At 40.3% G+C, this 19735-nt stretch overlaps 1 protein-coding gene across 5 annotated transcripts in view; it reads right to left on the reverse strand.

Annotated features, from left to right (window-relative positions):
- Positions 1-5989: 5989 nt before the first annotated feature.
- Positions 5990-19735, reverse strand: part of snphb (syntaphilin b) — a 38584-nt gene continuing 24838 nt past the window's right edge. The window contains exons 1-6 of one of the 5 annotated variants that reach the window (XM_042491521.1): positions 16708-16784; positions 13024-13118; positions 11661-11840; positions 10992-11099; positions 8251-8400; positions 5990-8050 (exon numbers count right to left, since the gene is read on the reverse strand). In XM_042491521.1, the coding sequence (XP_042347455.1) occupies positions 6004-8050; positions 8251-8400; positions 10992-11099; positions 11661-11800 (2445 nt within the window). In that variant the 5' untranslated portion in view covers positions 11801-11840; positions 13024-13118; positions 16708-16784 and the 3' untranslated portion in view covers positions 5990-6003. Of the gene's footprint in view, positions 8051-8250; positions 8401-10991; positions 11100-11660; positions 11841-13023; positions 13295-16707; positions 16888-19735 lie in introns of those variants that run through there. The other 4 variants (XM_042491518.1, XM_042491520.1, XM_042491519.1 and 1 more) reach the window with 4 other exon arrangements.

The raw sequence follows: 19735 nt of genomic DNA on the forward strand, positions 1-19735 counted from the left end.
AGATACACCTGCACACATTAAACATCTCATAGCAAATGAGGAAAAAAAACCTACTGAATACGGAGGCCCCCAAAATCTTTTTTTGTGTGCACAAAAACACAACACTGTTCATTCTTTTCCTTCCCACACAAACTGTTTTTTAAGATGTGTGCAAAGGGTATTATCTTACACACACTTACACATAATGGACGTAGTTACCGTGACATGACCTGCTGGTTTGTAGACTTCTGTTTTTGAAGCCTTGAGTTTGAAACTTTTTGGCTGTTGCCATCTTGTTTTTTTTTGAGCCAGAAGTCACCATATTTGGATGATTGGGTAGAACTTTGGGGTGAGGGGTGGATATGACTCATACACTGTTTGTGACACCTAAAAGACAGCCTGTCACTCAAAGTGGCCCCACTCTTAGTTATGCATAAATTTAATGAAATGTAGTTGTATAGTGAAAATATAACTATATAATATATAATCGGTATATAATATCGAAATAGAGCCCCGCACAGGTGTCATGAATGTGGAATTCAGCTATACAGACCAAAAACGTGTTTTGTACCAGGCTGTAATCGTGTTTATTTCTGCCATAACATTGGGTTTTAACATGGGGGTCGATGGGGATTGATTTGCTCTTGTAGCAGCCATTCAAGAAACTGCAGTTTTTGGCACTTTTGCATTGGCATAATTTTTTAGGCCTGGAGACTGCTGCTTGGTTAACATGCAATATTTTCATGCATAAACAATGCAACAAAAGTTGATGCCGTATCACAATAGGTTTTTGCCTTAAGATGTCTCATTTTGGCGTGTTAATACTTTAATACCTGTCACAGTCAATCGATTGTTCCACTCTTGTCTAGTAGGGGTACTTGAAAGGGAGTCAGCGATTTTTGGCTATTGCTGTTCCCAGCTGAATAGTTTGGGGTGCACACAAACCTAAGCATTAGGCTACACTGTGGCTCACCTTATATGCCTCTACTTAGCTTTATCATGATGATGCAGTATAGACCGGATCAGGTTTGTATGTATAGTATATTCTGTCAGGCATGAATCGCTCATAGAGAATATTTTAGGGGTACCCAGTGGATTTATTTGGTCTTAGGCACTATCTCCCTCCAAAAAGAACTTTCTTTTCAACCCAAACTCTGAACATGACCGGCTCTGGAGCAGGTTGGGTGAATTACCATGGTGATCTAGCCAGGTTAAAAAAGAGCCACCTTTGTGTGATTAGAAACTCTGGCTTGGAGAAAACATACCTTACTAACCCACTAATCAGGTGTATGTCCTGTGTTGCGTGCACAAGATTCAAAGCACACAAAAAAAACCCCAACAAATCCTTCAGGGCTTTGGGGGGCTCCGTAATACAATAATAACAATCTACCACAGTTTAGTGCTAAACTCATCAGACACTCAACTATGACCACATAAGTAGCTGAAGTGTAGACTGTTGTGCATAGAGGTCAATTAAGGGGGTTGAGATGATTGCTGCTACCCACAAGCCTGAACGTCAATACAGCATCACTGACTAGAATGAATGTACAATGCTGATGTACAGTAGTTATCATTCACATGACTTTCATCATTAGATATGAAGGAGGAGGCCACCCCCATATCCACACACCTGTTCCCTCACAGGATTATATGGCTTTTTGTAAAACATAAAATAGTTTTAGCCTCCAAATCCACTTAAGCCGGGTGGCTTGTACAGTCAGGAGATGGGAACACAACTAGTTCACAAATCGTGATAATGTTGAAGTTAGGCAAAGTGGAGAAGAGGTTGTCCTTTGTTTGAAGGCGTCCCTTCAATCTTTTCACGGATCTCAGTGAATTGATAATAGATGCTGCTTTTGTGGATCCTTGATATCACTGAGGTGCAAATCAAACAGAGACAGTAATCGTCATGATTGTCACTGATGTCTGACAATTACATAATTTGACCAACACTGCTCATTCTCTACCAGTGTGTATTTTTACAACAGCATTAAGACTTAAATGTCCATTAGTTTGTATGGCATGTAGATACATAAAGCGCTGAGGTGAACAGCTCTTTAACATGGATGAAAGGCAACTGCTTTACAGAATTCACAGAAATAATGACGTTTAGTATTTCTAAGGATCTACCTGAAATGTCTGCATTATCTTAGTTACACTTCATCTCTTTCGTTTTTGCCTTAAACATCATCTGCATGATGTCAAACTGAATCGACACTGCAGACCAAAAAAACAATCAGTAAGTGGACGTACAACGCTTTGGATACACGTACAATCTCGACTTCAAGTAATTGCTTAAAATTCATAAAGTGAACAATAGTGCAAAATATGTCAACCAAATTGTGAAAAAAAAAAAAAAGTTTCATGCTGCTTATTTCTTCACCGAAGAACTAAACAATTCAATTGGTATCAGACTATTTTTTTGCTGGTTGTGTCAGGGTGTTTCTTGATCCATGCTTGGCTCATGAGTCTCTGACAACTGGACAAATTTTAATTTGACAATTAAACATCTGCACAAGATCAGCAAACAAAAGTAAATTGCCATCAGGTGCCACTTTCATCAAAGCCCTCTCGAAAAAACACACACATTCACACGAAGTACACATCCTGATCCTCAATGTGATTACAACCCAGATATCGTATTGATTTTGTGTGTCAACTACATGTAACACTTCATGTCTAAAAATGCTTTGCAGAATGACCCATTAAACAACTAAAGTTGGATTACTAGCAGTGACTGGCTAACTCTTGTACAGCGGACTTGGAAAAACACTAGAGTGACAGTTAAACTACATCACAAGAGCATTAAGTTAGCAGAAATATACAGCACGGAGTACAGACTGAGCACCGCTCACCTTATCCAGATCCACATCAAAGTGTCAGACTGACCGAGTGAGGGTCTACAATCAAGCATGTTATGACTTTCCTATTAAATCTGACGTATTGACCAGATTTTCCTACGGCTGTTTTGTGAGATGAAAGTAACCCAAATTGAGTTATAATTCTTTTCAATGATTCAATAGTTCAGCTGAGTCTGCCTTGAATGGAAATGTCAAGGTTTAAGGACAGGAAAAAGTCCACCTTAAAAACACAATGTCCATGTTGTTCTTATTCTCCCTCTCACAACCGAAAACCCAAGACCTGACTGCGATATGAACAACACAAACAAAATGGCTGAGAACTGTCATATAAGAAAGAAATAGTTCCAGTCATAGAAATAGAATGAGAGTAGAACACATACTCAGATTCAAATCAACGTAGCAGGATGATCAGAGTGGTGACAACTTTTATTTGTACCGCTGCCAATGCAACCACTGTTGTGAGCTAAGTTCCGTATAAACTTTTGTATAAACCAACTTGCGGCAAGTCATGAACTCAGTTATGCAAGGTTTTGCAATACTGACCACACGAGGAGTGGAGTACACAACATGGAGAAGCGTCTTTTGTGAAGTACTTTCGAGGACCTTTGCGCCCCCCAGAGTTCAGAGCAGAGTTCACTTTCTTTGCACATATCTAATAAACAAAATAAACTCTCAAAACAACAAAAATTTCTTACATCTATCTTCCTTATTAAAATAAATAAAATTGTGTACCAACCAAAGTTCCTCACTTTCACAGAACAAAGACTAATATTGGCTTAACTGCCATGCTAACTCATTGTTAAATTCACCATTCAAACTCGACAAACAAAATATCTTAGTGTTGTTAGCCATCTAGTTAGTTAGTCCACTGCTCAGACACTAATCATCTCTGGTGTGGTTGAAAGAAATCCTTATTTCTCTCCACTTTCTCTCCCTGTTTCTCAGCTGTCAGTTGAGCAGCAGCTCTTACTCATTCTTCGAAGGCAGCACCATTAACATTACATCATGTTTCAAAAACAGTTCCAGCACAGTTCAGTGCACTTTCTATTACTTCTATTTCCATGGATCCAGAACTTAACTCAACATTAAACCACAACTTAGTTTAATTAGCTTATTGCCTGCTGGCTGTAGCTTTAGATTTACCATACGGACTCAGAAGTGGAAATAATTTTTGCACCTGACTCACGGCAAGAAAGCAAATAAACATATTTTCAAAAATGTCAAACTATTCCTTTAATGGTTGAGAGAAACAGTGAAGCAGTAGAAAATATGTTGGCCGTGGCTGTAACTGCACAGTCAGAACCCAGAAGGATGCCGTGCATTAAGAGGATAATGTAATGTGATTATGTTATTTGCTTGCAGTCATAAAATAAGTGGCATTTTCTGTTTAGTTGATAAAATCTGCAGATTTGCAGGATACTTTACTGAGGGCGAAGTTTGTGAATTCATTGAACTTGAGTTTGAGCTTTTGCATCTAAACCAACCTTCTTTGATTTCTGGAAGTGTTATCATATGGCCTTGTCTGAGGATAGATACACATCGAACACAGTGAGCAGGAGGGAGCCACTGGCTTCCACTTATTTTCTATTAGAGGCAAAAAATACCACAGAAAACCTGAGTAATGGGACTGTGACTGTTTCGTTTTTAATGTTAAAGACAGGCTGCAACATCAGAATGTCCTGGGCTCCTGGACATGCTGAGGTTGATGGAAATGCAAGAGTCGCTTTCAAGTCAATCTCTTGAAAGAATCTCTTGAGATAGTTGCCTTGGTCGGACAATTAAATCCACCCCATAGACTTTAATAGTACCTAGACACCGGACCCAAGGACCCAAGATGGCCCCTATTTATTCTAATGGAGTTGCTCACCTGGCACATATGCCAAAAAAGCTTTCTAGCTTCTGGGTTTACTTTCACTGTATGCGGCCCACTGAATATGCGCAGTAGTGTTTCTCTTAATTGTCTATATGGGACTGTCCGTGGGTTCTATGTTGTCCCCACACCAACTACCCTCATGGCTGGGATTACTCAAGTAGGGCATGGACACAAAATAGGGATGGCCCACTTGGGTTAACCCTGCATGTGGGCAATTGGCATGGGGCCAGTATGGAACCCATGGACAATCCCATGTAGGGCCCATTTTTTGACCCATTTACTTCCCACATGGACCCCACAAACAAATGCTGGCTGCACCTCCACAAAATTTTATTAACCCTATCTTCAAAACCCCAAACGGGAAACCTGAAATTTCACAGCTGGAAAGATTTTTTTTTTAAACTAGGCTGTCTATGCAGTAGAATGACAAATACTTTTGAAATTGGTGCTACATGACCAGAGAAAATGGACAAAAGGAGCTCTAGCATTTGCATTTGGTTAAGAGGTAGAAAGTCTACAACTACCAAAATGCACTGCATCACACTGGACCAATAAACCCTCCCCCTAGTGCCCTAGTGGGTGAAGTAATGTGAGCTTGATCATTTTGAAACAGGAAATAATATGACCACCAGCTCAAACTAGAATTATCTGCCCTCCAACACCTAAATGTTGGAAGTGGTCGTTGGTGTCTTGCTGTGGTGTGTTTTGGTGTGTTCTACCCTTAAAAACAACCTGTATTCTTTTTGTTTTCATTGTGGTTTCTTGATAGTCACACTACATGATTTCTTCATGATAATGATAAGACAGACTCTCATACAGGCACATACCACATGTCCACACTAACAGACATTTGACTATTTGAACATGTCAGAATTGAGATGTTCTGACAGATTGACAGATCAATGAACCTTAAACATTTCCCTGCATTTCAAAAGAAAACAATCAAGTGTTAAAAAACCAAGCATATATCATTCATTTCAATGAGCTCATTCAGTTTTGCACAAGTCAGTAGCGTTAGCAGACATCTTGGTAGCAACAGCAAGGACCAGTAGGTGAGACAATAAGGAGCAGGACCAAACAAAACAGACTTTACCAGAGATCTGAGTCATAAATGCTCATTCCTGTTCCAGATGCTCTCCTCAGCTATTAACCTTGATGAGGAATGCAGGACAGGAATTTTTATCTCTTCCTCCCCTCACACTACAGGTACCCTCCAACAAGGTAAGGACACAGACCCATCCAGTAGAGGTCGAGGTTAAGGACCACAGAGGTGCTGAACAGATTCTCCTCTTATATCTGTGATCCGCCCAGGTCTCCCCCGCCTGCGGGGTAATGCCTTAGCCCACCTCCCCTGCGCAGTGAGTGCAGAGCCACAGTGCAACAACCTCGCAGCAGTGACCCTATATGATACATGGGCTGTCCGTCACGGACTGGACCACGGCAGAGCCATGCCACTGTTGGCACCACAGGGATGGCCACTGCCAGCAGATCAACCAGGAAGTGACGACTCCAGTAGCTTTTCTGAATTGTCGCAGAGTCCGATGAATCTCCTTCCTCTGCTGCAGCACCCCCTGTGGCGCCTTGTTCTTTAGTTTTATCTTCAATATCATCCTCATCATGCAACTCCACTACAGTGACTCCTGCTATCTCCTCGTGGGAAGTAGATCTCCTTGGCTGGGACGTTTGAGGCTGTTCTGTGTCTGGTGACAATCCTGGAGGACTAGGACTATGTTCTGCTGTCTCTACCTGGGATGATGCTGCAGGTAGACCAACTTCTTGCTGCCTGTCTTCCATGTTCAGGTTTCCCAGTGTTGTCCGAACAAGTCTGCCTTCTCCACAACACCCTCCAAACTTAAGCTCCCCCTCCATCCCTGCTGATGTGTCTGCTAAGTTGCACTGTTTTACTGGTGCTGCCTCCTCCACTGCACCCTGAACTTCCACCTCATTCCCTTCCACTGAGCCAATTTGCATGTGCTGCCCTTCTTCTGCCGGTGTAATCACTGTTGTTTCTTTTTGTTTTTCCGTTGCTACGGCTTCCTTCTCCCTCTTCTCTTTCTCCTGCTTTTCCTCAGCCTCAACTCCCTCTTTCCCCTCATGTAGAGGACTTTCCATGGAACATGCCACAGTAGCAGAGCGAGGAAAGGGAGGGATCACTGGTGTTTTGGAGACTGGGATGGGTTCTGTTGCTGTACTCATGACTGTTGCTGTGGTTACTGAAGTTGTGGTGGTGATGGAGTCCAGTTCCTCCTCCCCTTCATCAGACATCCAGGTAGAGGTGGGGCTGCAGGCCTGGGAGCGGAACGTGCGTTGCTCCGCAATGGTATCCAGATCAGAGGGGTAACCTGCCGTTGCAGGGATAGGGCAGCTTTCAGTCTGAATGCCTGTCTCCCGCAATGGGTGCAGGTAGAGGTGGTGGGACAGGCAAGGATGGCTCATACAGCCCACTCCACCCAGGCTGCAACGCAAAGGTGCCAGCCGCTCCCCTGTGCAGAGCTTCTCATAGGTGGCAGAGTGCTGCATAGTGTGAGGAACAGAGTGAGACAAATTGTGGGGGAAAGAATGAGGTAAAGTATGGGAGAAAGTGTGCGGCAGAGGGTTGGTCAGAGAGTTGGGTAGAGAACGGGGCTGAGTGTGGGGCAGAGAGTGGGGTAGAGTTTGGGGTAGAGAGTGGGGTAGAGAGTGGGAAAAGGTCTGTGAGTAAGAGTTGAGTAAAGATGCTGTTTCCTCAGAGAGGAAGGCGGCCTCCAGTAGCAGGTCAGCCCGGCTGGGGATGCTGCTCTCCCCACAGCACACAAAACCACTGTCCTGGGTGCCATCACCTGACAGACAAGGAAAGTCTGTGCCATTGCCGTTCCGGTCTGCAAGTGCCTGATCACTCAGCTTGGTATAGGTGGAGCTCCGGGTCAGAGAACGGGCTGGGGAACCATCGCAGGAGCAAGACCCCCTTCCTCCTACTGCCGGTTTGGGCATTCCCCCTGGACTTTCTCCGGATACCGATGCTGGTGCCGAACCTCCGACACGGATCCGACAGCCTTGCATGGCTTCACCCTCCTTGGCTAACCCAGCCTGAGCTAGCTCCATACTGAGCAAAAGGTTCTCAAGCTTGTGGTTCTGAGTATTGATGTCCTGAAAGTACTTCTGGACCCCAACGTCCCCGCTGAGCCCCCCAGCATCACTGAGCCTGGAGCGTACCGTGTCCACAGCCTGTTTGAGCTGTTGGATCTCCTGGCGTGCCTCCTTAAGGGCCAGCTGAGCCTCCACACGGTGGCACTCCTCCTCAACCCAGTCCTCCTGCATTCTGTAAAGCTGGCCTCTCAGCTCATCTATCTCTGTGTCCCTAAGAGGGTGTAAATGGAGAGAAGAAAATGTAGAAAGAAAGAACAGAAGACAAAGTAAGAGAACAAGAGAATTAGGAGGATGAACACATTAGAGTTAGGGGTGAGAACAAGGCACTTAAGGAGAAACATAAGAAAAGACAATATAAAAAAGACTTTCTGACCAATGTTGAAAATCCCTATTTCTGTCTCAGCATCTCACCTGTCTTGTAGAGTATTGATGGTTTCCTTTAGCCTGGCCCGCAGGTGTCGGATACACACCTCTTTCTGCTGCAGGGGTGTAAGGTACTGCTCTGGTGGAGGGGGCCGGATACCATGGTTGTCCGTACATGACGTGTACTTCTGATGACGACTAGGACACAAGCATATGAAAGGTATTTTTTGAGTTCTTTATAGCCGATTTCACTTCAGTGTGATGTTTTATTGATTTACTTTTATATGTCTTTTCAGTGAGGCTGGGTATTGAACCGTGGTACGTTTTCTTGGTATTCTTTTTTGGTATTGGCAAAAAATGTATCTGCAGCACTAAGTATCAAAAACTGTCACGTTCTGAAAGCCGGCACTTATACATTTATTTATTAACAGATCAGGTAGTTTCTAATTTAAATTTTAAAAATGTCAATTTTAGCTCAGTTTTATCTGGCATTAAATTATATATGTGTACGTATTATGTTTAGCCATAATTTAAAACTGAAGAATTGCTGGCTATTCAAACAATACCCAAAACCTGGCTGACTTTTACATTTTCTGCTGGCTAGGTGGTAGTGGCATTTCCCTAAGTTTGGTAGCTTCATCTTTCCTATTATCTTGTTCTCTCTCTCTCTCTCTTCTAGTCTTTTTTTTCTCAATGACTTTTAACAACCTTAGATGCTAGCTAACAGTGACTTATTTACATATGTAGCAAACAAAGAGCAACATTAGCATTCATTTAAAATTGTGTTTGTGTCCCCCTGAAAAAAGGGCAGTACAATGTTCACTCTACTGTTAGCAATGTCGTCACTGCCACCAACTCCGGTGAGAAATAATGGCTCTAGCTGCCAAATGCTGTCAAAAACCCCATAACCACTGGTTAAAAACCAACTCAATGTATTTCTCTCAAAATATTCTGTTTCAAACCCCCACCAATCTGGTTTCAATCTGGTTCATGTATAGTACCATCTCTGCTGTTATACTAATTGTAAATGATATTGTTTTTGGTAAATACAAAAGGAAAGATTGTGCAGATGATATAATTTTCACTTGTGAAAAGCTTTTGATGAGGATGATCATTCTTTGTTTATGCAGACACTATGTAATATTGGGATTGATTTAACTTCTTCTAGATAGTTTCAGAATTCCCTTTCTGAAAGATTTGAGTATATCAAAACTGGAAATATACAATCAGTTTTTAGCCGTAACAAAAGGTGTTCCACAAGGATTAGTTCTGGGTCCTGTCTTGTTCGTAATTTCTGTTAATAATACTGTCTTGTCTCTAACTGACAGTAATGTCGCTTGCGCTGCTCATGCACTTTTCAACTTTAAACAGTACTCAAAGCAAGCAAGACAATGTTCATGCTATTCTCTAGAGCAATAAATGGTGATTTTAATAGTCTTCGTCCATCTACACTGAATGGTAGCAATATGAAGAAAGTTACAGGTAATATCTTGGTACCTGGCTTCACGAGTCTTTTACATTTTTGTACAGAAACAGATCTAGAATTCTAGGAAAAGTTTAGTCAAGACAAGACATTTACCAACCTATGTAATGTATGCTGGACCTGACCACAGGACCCTACCAAACTCACTCAAATAGCATATATCTAATGCTTCATGCTTTATGGGTTAATTCTGAACTTGGAAAAAATTGTCTTTAGTTTTTGTGCACCAAACACCCAGAATTATCTACGACACATTCTCATGATTGACATTCTCACTGCCCCATAAAAATTCAAGTTGATGATCTGAAAATGTGAACGTGTTTTACTAAGTATTATCCTGTTTATATTTCTGTGTATTTTATATGTATCTAAATGTGATTGCCAATGAAGAAAAAACTCAATTAGTACATTTACATGATGTTAAAAAAAATCCAATTATTGTTTTAGTCTGACGAAAACTGGTCTAATTTCTAAAAGTTGGAATGAAATGCAGATATAATGTGATGGGAGTCAATTTACTCTTTCATGTACATGCCTCCATTGGACCTGAACTAACCAAGGTGTTCTGCGCATGCTCCATAGTCTTTGTGCTGGGCTTTGACCCGAAAGTCAAACAACATGAATTTATAGAAGAAAGCTGGAAAAAACAAATTAAGAGAATGAAGGGAAGAAAATAAATCAAGAGGTAGGTATCAAGTAAAGCATAGAGTATGTATGAAATGTACAGTGCTTTAAAGTTATCCATGTTGTCAATATTCAACGTACAACCTTTTTGCCCCTTGCCAACTTGTTTGGTATGTGACATAATAGGTCAAATGAAAGAAGGTCCAATAGCAATTACCTAAAAGGGGACAAGGACAGTAATCCAATTAAATGGCCTAATCAAAATATTTCTGTTGCTTAACTTAACTGTGGATTTAAACATACTAAATGATTCTTGGGGCTTAAATTGAATTAAATTGAATAGTTGTTGGAGCCACTATTAGTACAAAACTATTGATAAGAGGGTCATTAAAAGACTGAAAATGTACTTTGGACACTTTGCTTTATCATCAGATAAAGTGAAAATGAAATGGCAGTTCTGTCTGTTTATCAGGCTAATGAAACAGCAGGAGAATAGAAAGTTGTAGGAATATCAATTTCTGGTCTTCACTGATGTGAGGAAGTTGTTTCAGTTTCTATTTGTAACTGTTTTGAAAACCAAACCAGTACAATCAGTCACTCTAGGGAGTACATTAGACACAAGCACTTAACAGAGCTTTCCATCTCCATTACTGATCAGGCCATGCACTTTGTGATGCCTTACCCTTTGGTGGGGCTGCAGTCGCTGCCTTTACAAGAGCCTGAGTTACTGCTGCTGCTGAGGGAGGTGTTGCCATGAGGATCTCTATTACTGGGCGCGGCTGGTGTCCGCCTGGTCCAAAGCAAGAGGAGACAAGTTACCCTCTTCCTGGTAACACCATGAAATCAAACTCCAAACAAGATGTTTGTGAATTCTGTGAGCTGTTGAGTAAAACCATCATGACAATTTTCAAAACCACAAACTGAAAAAGACAGAAACCATCCACTAACATGCCAATAAAACACAGAAACGCACAAATATACACACATTACAAACACAGAGGCCAAAGTCTCTGTGAACAGTGACAAGTTTTCTCTGGAAAACAAGGACACACTCATTTGGGCACTGACAGTGATGCTATATAAAATGAGATCTGCAAAGATGAAAACCAAACCAGCAATTCAAAGAAATAATATAACTTCAAGAAACATTCCTCAAAACAAAAAATAAGGTGAGAAAAGAAGAAGGGAGTAACAGGTCAGACGAGACATGATGCTGTGAAAACAGTTCTGCCATATGTATTCCTTAGTGCAACATCATGAAACATTCACTACAGTGCAAAGGGCTGCATCATTGCCATGCTTCAGAAAGTCAACACTAATCATGAGGAAAGAAGAGGGACTCAGGACAGACCGAGAACGAGGGGTTGAGGGAGAGTTTGTCGTACGGCTGTGGCGATCTGGAGACTTGGTGGAAGCGTATCCTTTAGTCGGTGACTTGGTTGATGCATAGCCTTTAGTGGGACGCATTGAGACCATATAGCCTGTCTCCATAGGGACGTAGTCTAGCTCTATGAACCTGCAGTAGTCAAACCTGACCAGGCAGAGACAACAGGGTGTTAAATCACAAAGGACAGCAGAGGATGACACCAGACTACTGATACAATGTGCATGCTACAAATGTATGCACAGTATTGAGACAAAATGGTGCACAGCAGTCATACTCAACTTAAGGCCCGTAGGCCAAATCTGGCCCTAATAAGGTACTGGGTGGCAACCATTTTCTAATTCACACAAAAGGATTAAATTCACACTGGGTTTTCCAATTTTAATGATCATAAAAAAGGTACAGTACAGAATGTGTTTCCAAAAATATCAACACTGTTATAGTATATAATGTTAGTCAAAAAATCATAAAAACATAATACTATAGTATCTCAATCAAAAAAAGAAAGAAAAAAATTATCATAGTATAGTGTCGTTCAAAAATTGTAGAAATTTCATAGTATAGTATGTTGGTCAAAAAATGAATTAAAATATCACAGTATAGTTTGGCATTCAAAAAATTATTTTTTAAAAATGATAATATAGTATGTCCGTCGAGGTAAAAAAAAACAACAACAAAGAAATGGTTTCAATTATGTATGTTGGTCAAAAATCTCAAAATTGTCAATATATATGAGGTAGTCCACTCTGATAGTTATATGTACCCGAAAAATGGACCTACTTCACATTTCAATACATACACAGGTAGTAGTCTTCTCTGATAGATATTTGGACCTGACAGAATAACCTACTTCACATTTATACAAGTAGTAAACCATTCTGATAGATATATCACCTGACAGGATGACCTACTCCCCAGTTATAAAGGTGTTACTCCATTCTGATAAATACTTGTCCCTGATAGAATTACCAACTCTACAATTAACTATATGTTTTGGTCTGTTCTGATAGATACTTGTACCTGACAGAGAGACCTACTCCACATTATATTCCACATAACTACATATATACAGGTACCACTCCATTCTGATTTCTGTAACTTACGGAATGACCTACTCTATATTTAACTACATTTATACAGGTTGTAGTCTGTTCTGATAGATATATGTACCTGACAGGGTGACAGTTTCTGGCAATAGAAGACTCAGTGCAAATTTTATGTGGAGCAGAGCGGGGAGCAGCGTCTAGGATGCTGCTGAGATGCTCTGAGGCTTGCGATATTAAAGCTATATTGTCTATAATGTCTTCAATCAGCTCTTTCATTGACGGACCTGGTTGAATTTAGGGGTTTCCCTCAGGGTCACACACAATCTGGCACCAAAATGGGGCATAACATCTGTTTCATGATTTGGTCCGGTAGGTTCTGCTGTAATAGGAATGGAAGGGTGTCAGGACTGAACCCTAATACTACACAAAAAAAGTCATAGTATAGCATGTCATAAAAAAGTCATGTATAGTATGTCATAGAAAAGTCCTGATGTAGGGCAATATTGCACTACAGTATATCCACTACCTAATTTAAATAATAGCTCCATTGATTCTAAATTCATGCGTAAAGTTCAAACAAAATAAAAGTTGTATTGATGTTCCCACGTAATCTTCGGAAATAATAAGCATATTTCCTAAAATGTCAAACTATTCCTTTAAACCAATCCATGTTAGATAATTGACACAACTGTAAAAATCACCATAGAGACCATGTTTAACCATATACATCATCAAATTAAAATGTTAAAAAACTAAAATAAACACATACTTTTACCATGCAACATTGCTACTATACTGCTTAAGGAAATAGAGTAGTTGAGTATCACAGTACAGCTTTATCAGTGGGAGACAGGAAAAGGAAGGGTGATCTGTGATGGGCAACTTCTGTCAAGACATGTCTTACTAATGGTTACTAATATTCATGTTTTATAATCAGGGATCTTATATGACACAGTGAGCGTTGCCATTACCTTTTACTTTGAAAGAACATGTTGCCCAATCACTGGCCTCCACAGAGGGAGGAGGGGACAAGCAGGGCCTATCAGAGCAGCCATTAGGGATTTTCACACAGGACACGATAACTCCACGCCACCGCAGAAATCCAAAACATGGACACAATGCTGAACCCAACTCAGTGTCTTTATACATAAACTTCTGCTGGAACTTTTTTACCACACAAATGAAGAAAGACAAAACTATCCAATCAATGAGGGAAACAAAATTTTTCAAAACCTTGTAGTGAGACTGTTACCTTTTGAAAGACATAATAACTTAGTCTTTCTCTTGCAAGATGCTATATTCATACACAATAAATGAACACTTAGGGATTTCCCTTATATCCTTACATGGATTGTGGCCAAGATTAGCAAACTTTAGCTAGACATTAATGTATAAAGGACATGACTGAGAGTTTTTTTCTTACTTCATGACTTTTCTCTCAGCACCTTTTCACTCTCAGCTTGTGAAATACAGGAGCGCTCAAAGTGGCAGTAGTAATTAAGAGACAAAGTCCCTCCCCTTCCTGTGGACCACCATGGGACCCTCTTTTGAAAAATAATTTTTGGAAAAAGGAAACCTGGGAGGCCAAAAACTGCATCTAATTTAAAGTACATCAAATTTTTGGCCTCACCTTCCCCAAGCTTCTAGCAAGAGTTGTGCTGAGTAAGCGTGTCCTGTGTGATACAATAAAGGAGGAGGCCAGATATTGACTACTCTACTTATTTGAAGATCAATATATGACAAAAGCCAAGACAGAACAGAAACAGGCAGAGGAGAGCAGCTGAAGCAGTGAACCTGGAAGGGGGCGGAACAACAGTGTGTCAGATCGGATAGTCGATCACATCCATCTGCTTGGATGGAAATTGTGTCTGGACTGTGGGTGTTGGGTGAAAGTCTAGTGGAGGAAGTTATAGGGAGGCGGTAGGAGTCGAGTGTTGCCTTGGGGGTCAGGTGTTGGTAAGTGTGAGTGGGTGGAGTACAGGAATATTCGTTTATGCCGCGGTTTGTTCCTGGTAGAGACAGAGACCTTGCTCGAGAAGCTGAAATCATTTTAGGTCAGCTATATCTCCATTCAGGCAATGTCGGTGTCCCACCAAATCTCTGTTGTTAAACTGGTTAGTGTGCATGGTGTTGGTGATTGAGTGGCTGTAGTGAACCAGTGATCACTTGTGATCACAGCGTGCTTTGTCAGCACATTGGTAGCGCTACTTTTATTGTGCATGTAGCCTCTAAACACAACTTCATGCCACCAATGATTACAAGGAGCATGGACCAAATGGTGTTACAAATTCTCCAATTCTAGTATACAAATTTACCTAGTGATTGTTAAAGTGGTAGTTCACTCAAAATTAAAAAATAAATATATTTCCTCTTACATGGGATACTATTCATCAGTCTAGATTGTTTTGGATTTGTGGCTTTCATGTAGGAACTATATTTTGTGTACTGAGCTACACTCGCCACCTGTATCCATGCTGGCTTACCTATATTCACTGAGCTAGCTAACGTTACAGTTCAGCAGAGGAGGACACCATTAATATTTACATCTTGCGCTGTCATACGCATTAGCCTCTCGTCCATGAGTATCACTCTTCCTTCTGAGTGATGATACCGTAGGCAGGTGAAGTTCGGTGGAAGGAAACAGTTCCTACATAAGCTGGCTCACAACAGGTCTATGGATTAGCTCTGTCTAACCAAGTCACTACCAGTGTTAATTTTCACAACTATTTTTGATCGTCTTAGTAAAAAAAAAGACTGTGATGAAAACGCTTACGTTTTTATTCTTCACAGTTTTAATCTGGTTAATCTGGTTTAATCTTTAGTGGATGAAAATCCGTGAAATTTTAGACAACTTTCAGTCAACATGTTTTATTTTTCAAAATAAAATAATCCAATTAGTCTAATACAGGTATCAGAAATTAAAACCAAGGTGACAGGTTGTATGAAAAATTCATTTAGACATAATTTCTTTCTACAATATAAATAATTTCTAGATACTAATAAACTTGCATTTCTCCAGCAGAATTTTTGACTGGTTAAAGGGATGGTTTATGAGCACACACTTACTGATCATCTTTTGAAAAAATAAAAATCCCCTTTTTTATGGTCTGATAAAACTTTTAGACCACAAATAACTAATTCAGCTAACTATTTGAAACATCTCGGTTCTGACTATTTACTGGAGTTTACAGTTGGCACTCCACTCTCACAATGTTGTCCATACAGTGTTAAAAAATAATTGCACACAAGGGTTGCTGGCTGTTCTGTTCTGCTCTCCTCTAATTTTAAATGTCTAACAGTCCAACACTGACATTATCATCTTGTCAACAAAAATGAAACTGAGATTTTGTCTTTATTTTCAATTTCTTTTTTTAACCTGCCAATATCTCATTTTTGTCATGAAAAAAAGGTTGATGAATAATTTTTCAAATGTTTTTTTTGTGTGTGTGCTTTGAGCACCACAAGCCGAGAGCCATATAGTTCCATTATATTGGAAAGAAGGCAGACATACATTCCTACAGCTGATATCTCCAACACTCTGTATCTCACACCAAAACAGTCTAGTCTGGTTAATAGTAAAAAAGGCAAGAGGAAAGATATGTGCTTTTGATCTTGAAGTGAACTGTCCCTTTAAAGTATACATTTCAGTATAAGTGCACACCTATACATCAGGGTTTTGCTTGTTTTTTCCTGAAAAAAGATCCTCAGACTTGGTGCTGATGTGACATAACAACAAGCAGACAAGTCTGTGCTGTTAGCTGTTGTTAACGCCAACTTCTTAGACGAATCTGAACACTGAGATTTCCAGTGGGGATCAGTGATGTTCATGAAAATCATGTCAAAGTGAGACAGGTTGCATAACTGTTGCCTGTTCACTCGGTCTTGTTTTAGTGGCTACAATGCATGCCGGAGCTAAAGCTACAGCTACGGAGCATGCTCTTTGAGACTATAACTGAGGTGAGTCTCACGCAGGGGGCGCAGGCACCGGAATGGCCACCGGCGCTGTGGCTGCTGGCACAGCTGTCCCTGTCCCTGATGTCCCCGTCCCCGTCCCCGGCACCGACGCCGGCTTGGGCACAGGGACGGGCGAGGATGCCAGTATTTGCTGCAAGCGGCGTTTGGGCTGCAACGCCTTCAGAGGGTTGAATCTGAGGAACACAGACGAGACAGAGGACACCACAGCGACATTTTGGACCGTCTGTAGCTACATATTACCAATAAAACCACTACAACCACTGACCAGGAATCTTGGCGTCAGTGTGAGAGGGCATTTTTCTGTCTGTGAATGAGACTGCTGTTCAACACACTTAAAATCCCTCATCACACAGTTAGTATAAGTGGATTTTTGGCAATATGCAGTAGATCTACGTAGGTGGTGATTCTTCAACCCTGCAGCCAATTACAATGCCAAAAAGGCTCTCCATATTAATTAAGTAGTGACTGTGTAAAACTAGACCACAAAAAGAAATCAATCCTATTGTATACAGCAATCCTATTACATTAGGTATAAAACATTCATTCTGCATACAAGTCTGGGTTAAAGGGATAACCCAGACACTGAAGTCATGGGTGTCCACACTTAACAGCAGCAAAACAAACTCCCACACAGCTTGCACAGTATAATCAAAGTCTCATTTATCATGTCACACAAAAACAGGACATGAATCTCACGTGGGCCGTCTCTCTTCATCAATTGTCTCTGCTATCACTGATTTGATTGAAAGGTTCCTTACACTTTGGTAAATGTGACCTTACCCTTTAAAGCAACAAAATCCCACATTAACAAACTATTAATTATGGCAGAGGTAGACCTTCAGCTCCCATGTTCAGCAAGGTAAAATTGCCAGTTTTGTCAATAGAATCTGGCTTGGAAGAGAACATCGATACGGTTAACATTCAGTTCAGTTGAAAAAGTCTGTCTGTTTGGGAAGGACTGAACATTTGAATGAATAAATGAGACTTGGATTGTACTGCTTGAGCTGTGTGAGAGTTTGTAGACATGTTTTGGTATGGTTTGGTGAAACGCAGACCCCTATAACTTCAATTCATCAAGAATGGTTACAGGTTTTGGATTCTTTGTTCACCGTAGAGGCATGCGAGATAAAACGATTTCTCCAGGAATTCAACCTAACACGTGGTGACTAATTGATATACAAATAACCATTTGGGGGTTGAATTACTCCTTCAATGGATGTTGAAAAGTTATTAGTGGTCCCTATAGACAACAAAAAAACCTCATTAACGTGATCTTATCCAGTGCAGTAAACGGGCCACAGATGTCCAATAGCTGCAGGAGAAAACATCAATTTACTCAATAAACTGTGTGCAAGTTGCAGTAAACTAGCTGCTCACTGGTTGTGTTTAGGAGTTAAGTTTAAGTCCATCTACTTCATCTTCCACCAGGACCATTCAGGCTAAATAAAAAAAAAGGTACAGGAACAAATTGGGGTAAAATGCTGACACATCCATGACAACAACAGAATAGGAGAAAGAACAAGACCTGAGTAGGAGTTAAGGGTACCACTTTCTAATATGGCCCCTTTTACAAAGGGCTTTTAGGCAGTAAATCATTGTTCTATTCATAGAGTTCAAAAAAATCATTTAATAATGCTTTACTTAGGTTTTTAGGTTGACAGGTTGTGGAAACATCTCTCTGGCTGCTGAGTCATCAATTGTAAAACCATTAAATATAGCTGCAAGTGGAGATTCCAGGGTTCAAGCCAGCATGGATCTTTAAAACTTGGAATCTGGATAGGCCCTTTGACAGTTTATAACACCTGTATAAAAGATAAACAACAGGTTTTAAATGACGGCCAGATGATCATTCATAAGTGTCCAAACATGTGCCGGCCACGTGCTTCTTTGGCAACACTGTCACTTCCCATTGGTCAGTTGCAGAAACATTTTGAGGACATACTTCATTGGCTTAGTAAAAATAAATAGACTAGAGAGATGTTTTTACAAAAGGTCATTGATTCATGGCCAAATTTTTATAAAAGGGCAATGCAATCACTTGGAACACATGGCGGCCCCCATTGAGTGATTCCAAAAATAATTTTACACATGGGGTTCAAAGTTATTATTTCACAAATCTTCCAAGTTTTGAAATAATGAGACAAACAATTTCATATATATATATATAGTCTGATTTGTGTTATTCCTCGCATTTTTCGGCATTTGTAGCACCCCCTAGCAATTAATTTGAAAGAAACTTTCAGGGCATTTTTAAAGTACAAAAATGTTGTAAAATTCAAAATTGTGGAAAAGTTTACCAGTGGGACCTCAATGGTTCTTATGTGTTTTTCATAGAGCACATAGAACTGCACTTGTGTGTCAAATTTCAAGTAGATCAGATTTACAGTGTGAGGGGCGTGGCCTTTCGAAAACTGGAACTTAATTATTGCACCTCGATCTGGCCAGTTAATCATTTTTCATGTCATTTTTCTTGAGCAGCATTTGGACAAAACTTATAATCATTGTTGAAAATTTCATCTGTGAGGAAATAAAAAAATCGAGAGTATTCAGCCATAGAGCTTGAACCCCTGATAAAGTCATTTCACTCACTTATGAGTCCGGTAGTCTGTAAATATAGATAATTGATAATCAGTAATAAAGCTGTTAATAACTTTGATCCACATGCCTTGCAGCACTTTTCCAGAAGGTCAGAGGTCAGACTGTCTACTGGAGAAGTCTACCTGATGAACTAAAAACACGAAACAAGTGTCCTGCTAAAGGGGGATCAACACCAGCCAGATATTATTCACAACCCAAGGTTCTTATTAATAGTTAACAATTTATGTACAAAGCTTTACATTTGTTAACTGTAACTGGCTAAAACTCATCAACACTTTATAACAGGTATATAATTAAAAAGTGGTACCCTGTTGGAAAACAGCTGATTCCCTTGGAAAAAAATGTGTTTAGACAGTGTTCAGTTTAGAAATCATTATGCTGCACGCACACACAAACACACACACACAAACACACACACACACA

Source organism: Plectropomus leopardus, chromosome 8 (assembly GCF_008729295.1).
Source record: "Plectropomus leopardus isolate mb chromosome 8, YSFRI_Pleo_2.0, whole genome shotgun sequence".
Lineage (NCBI taxonomy): Eukaryota > Metazoa > Chordata > Actinopteri > Perciformes > Serranidae > Plectropomus > Plectropomus leopardus.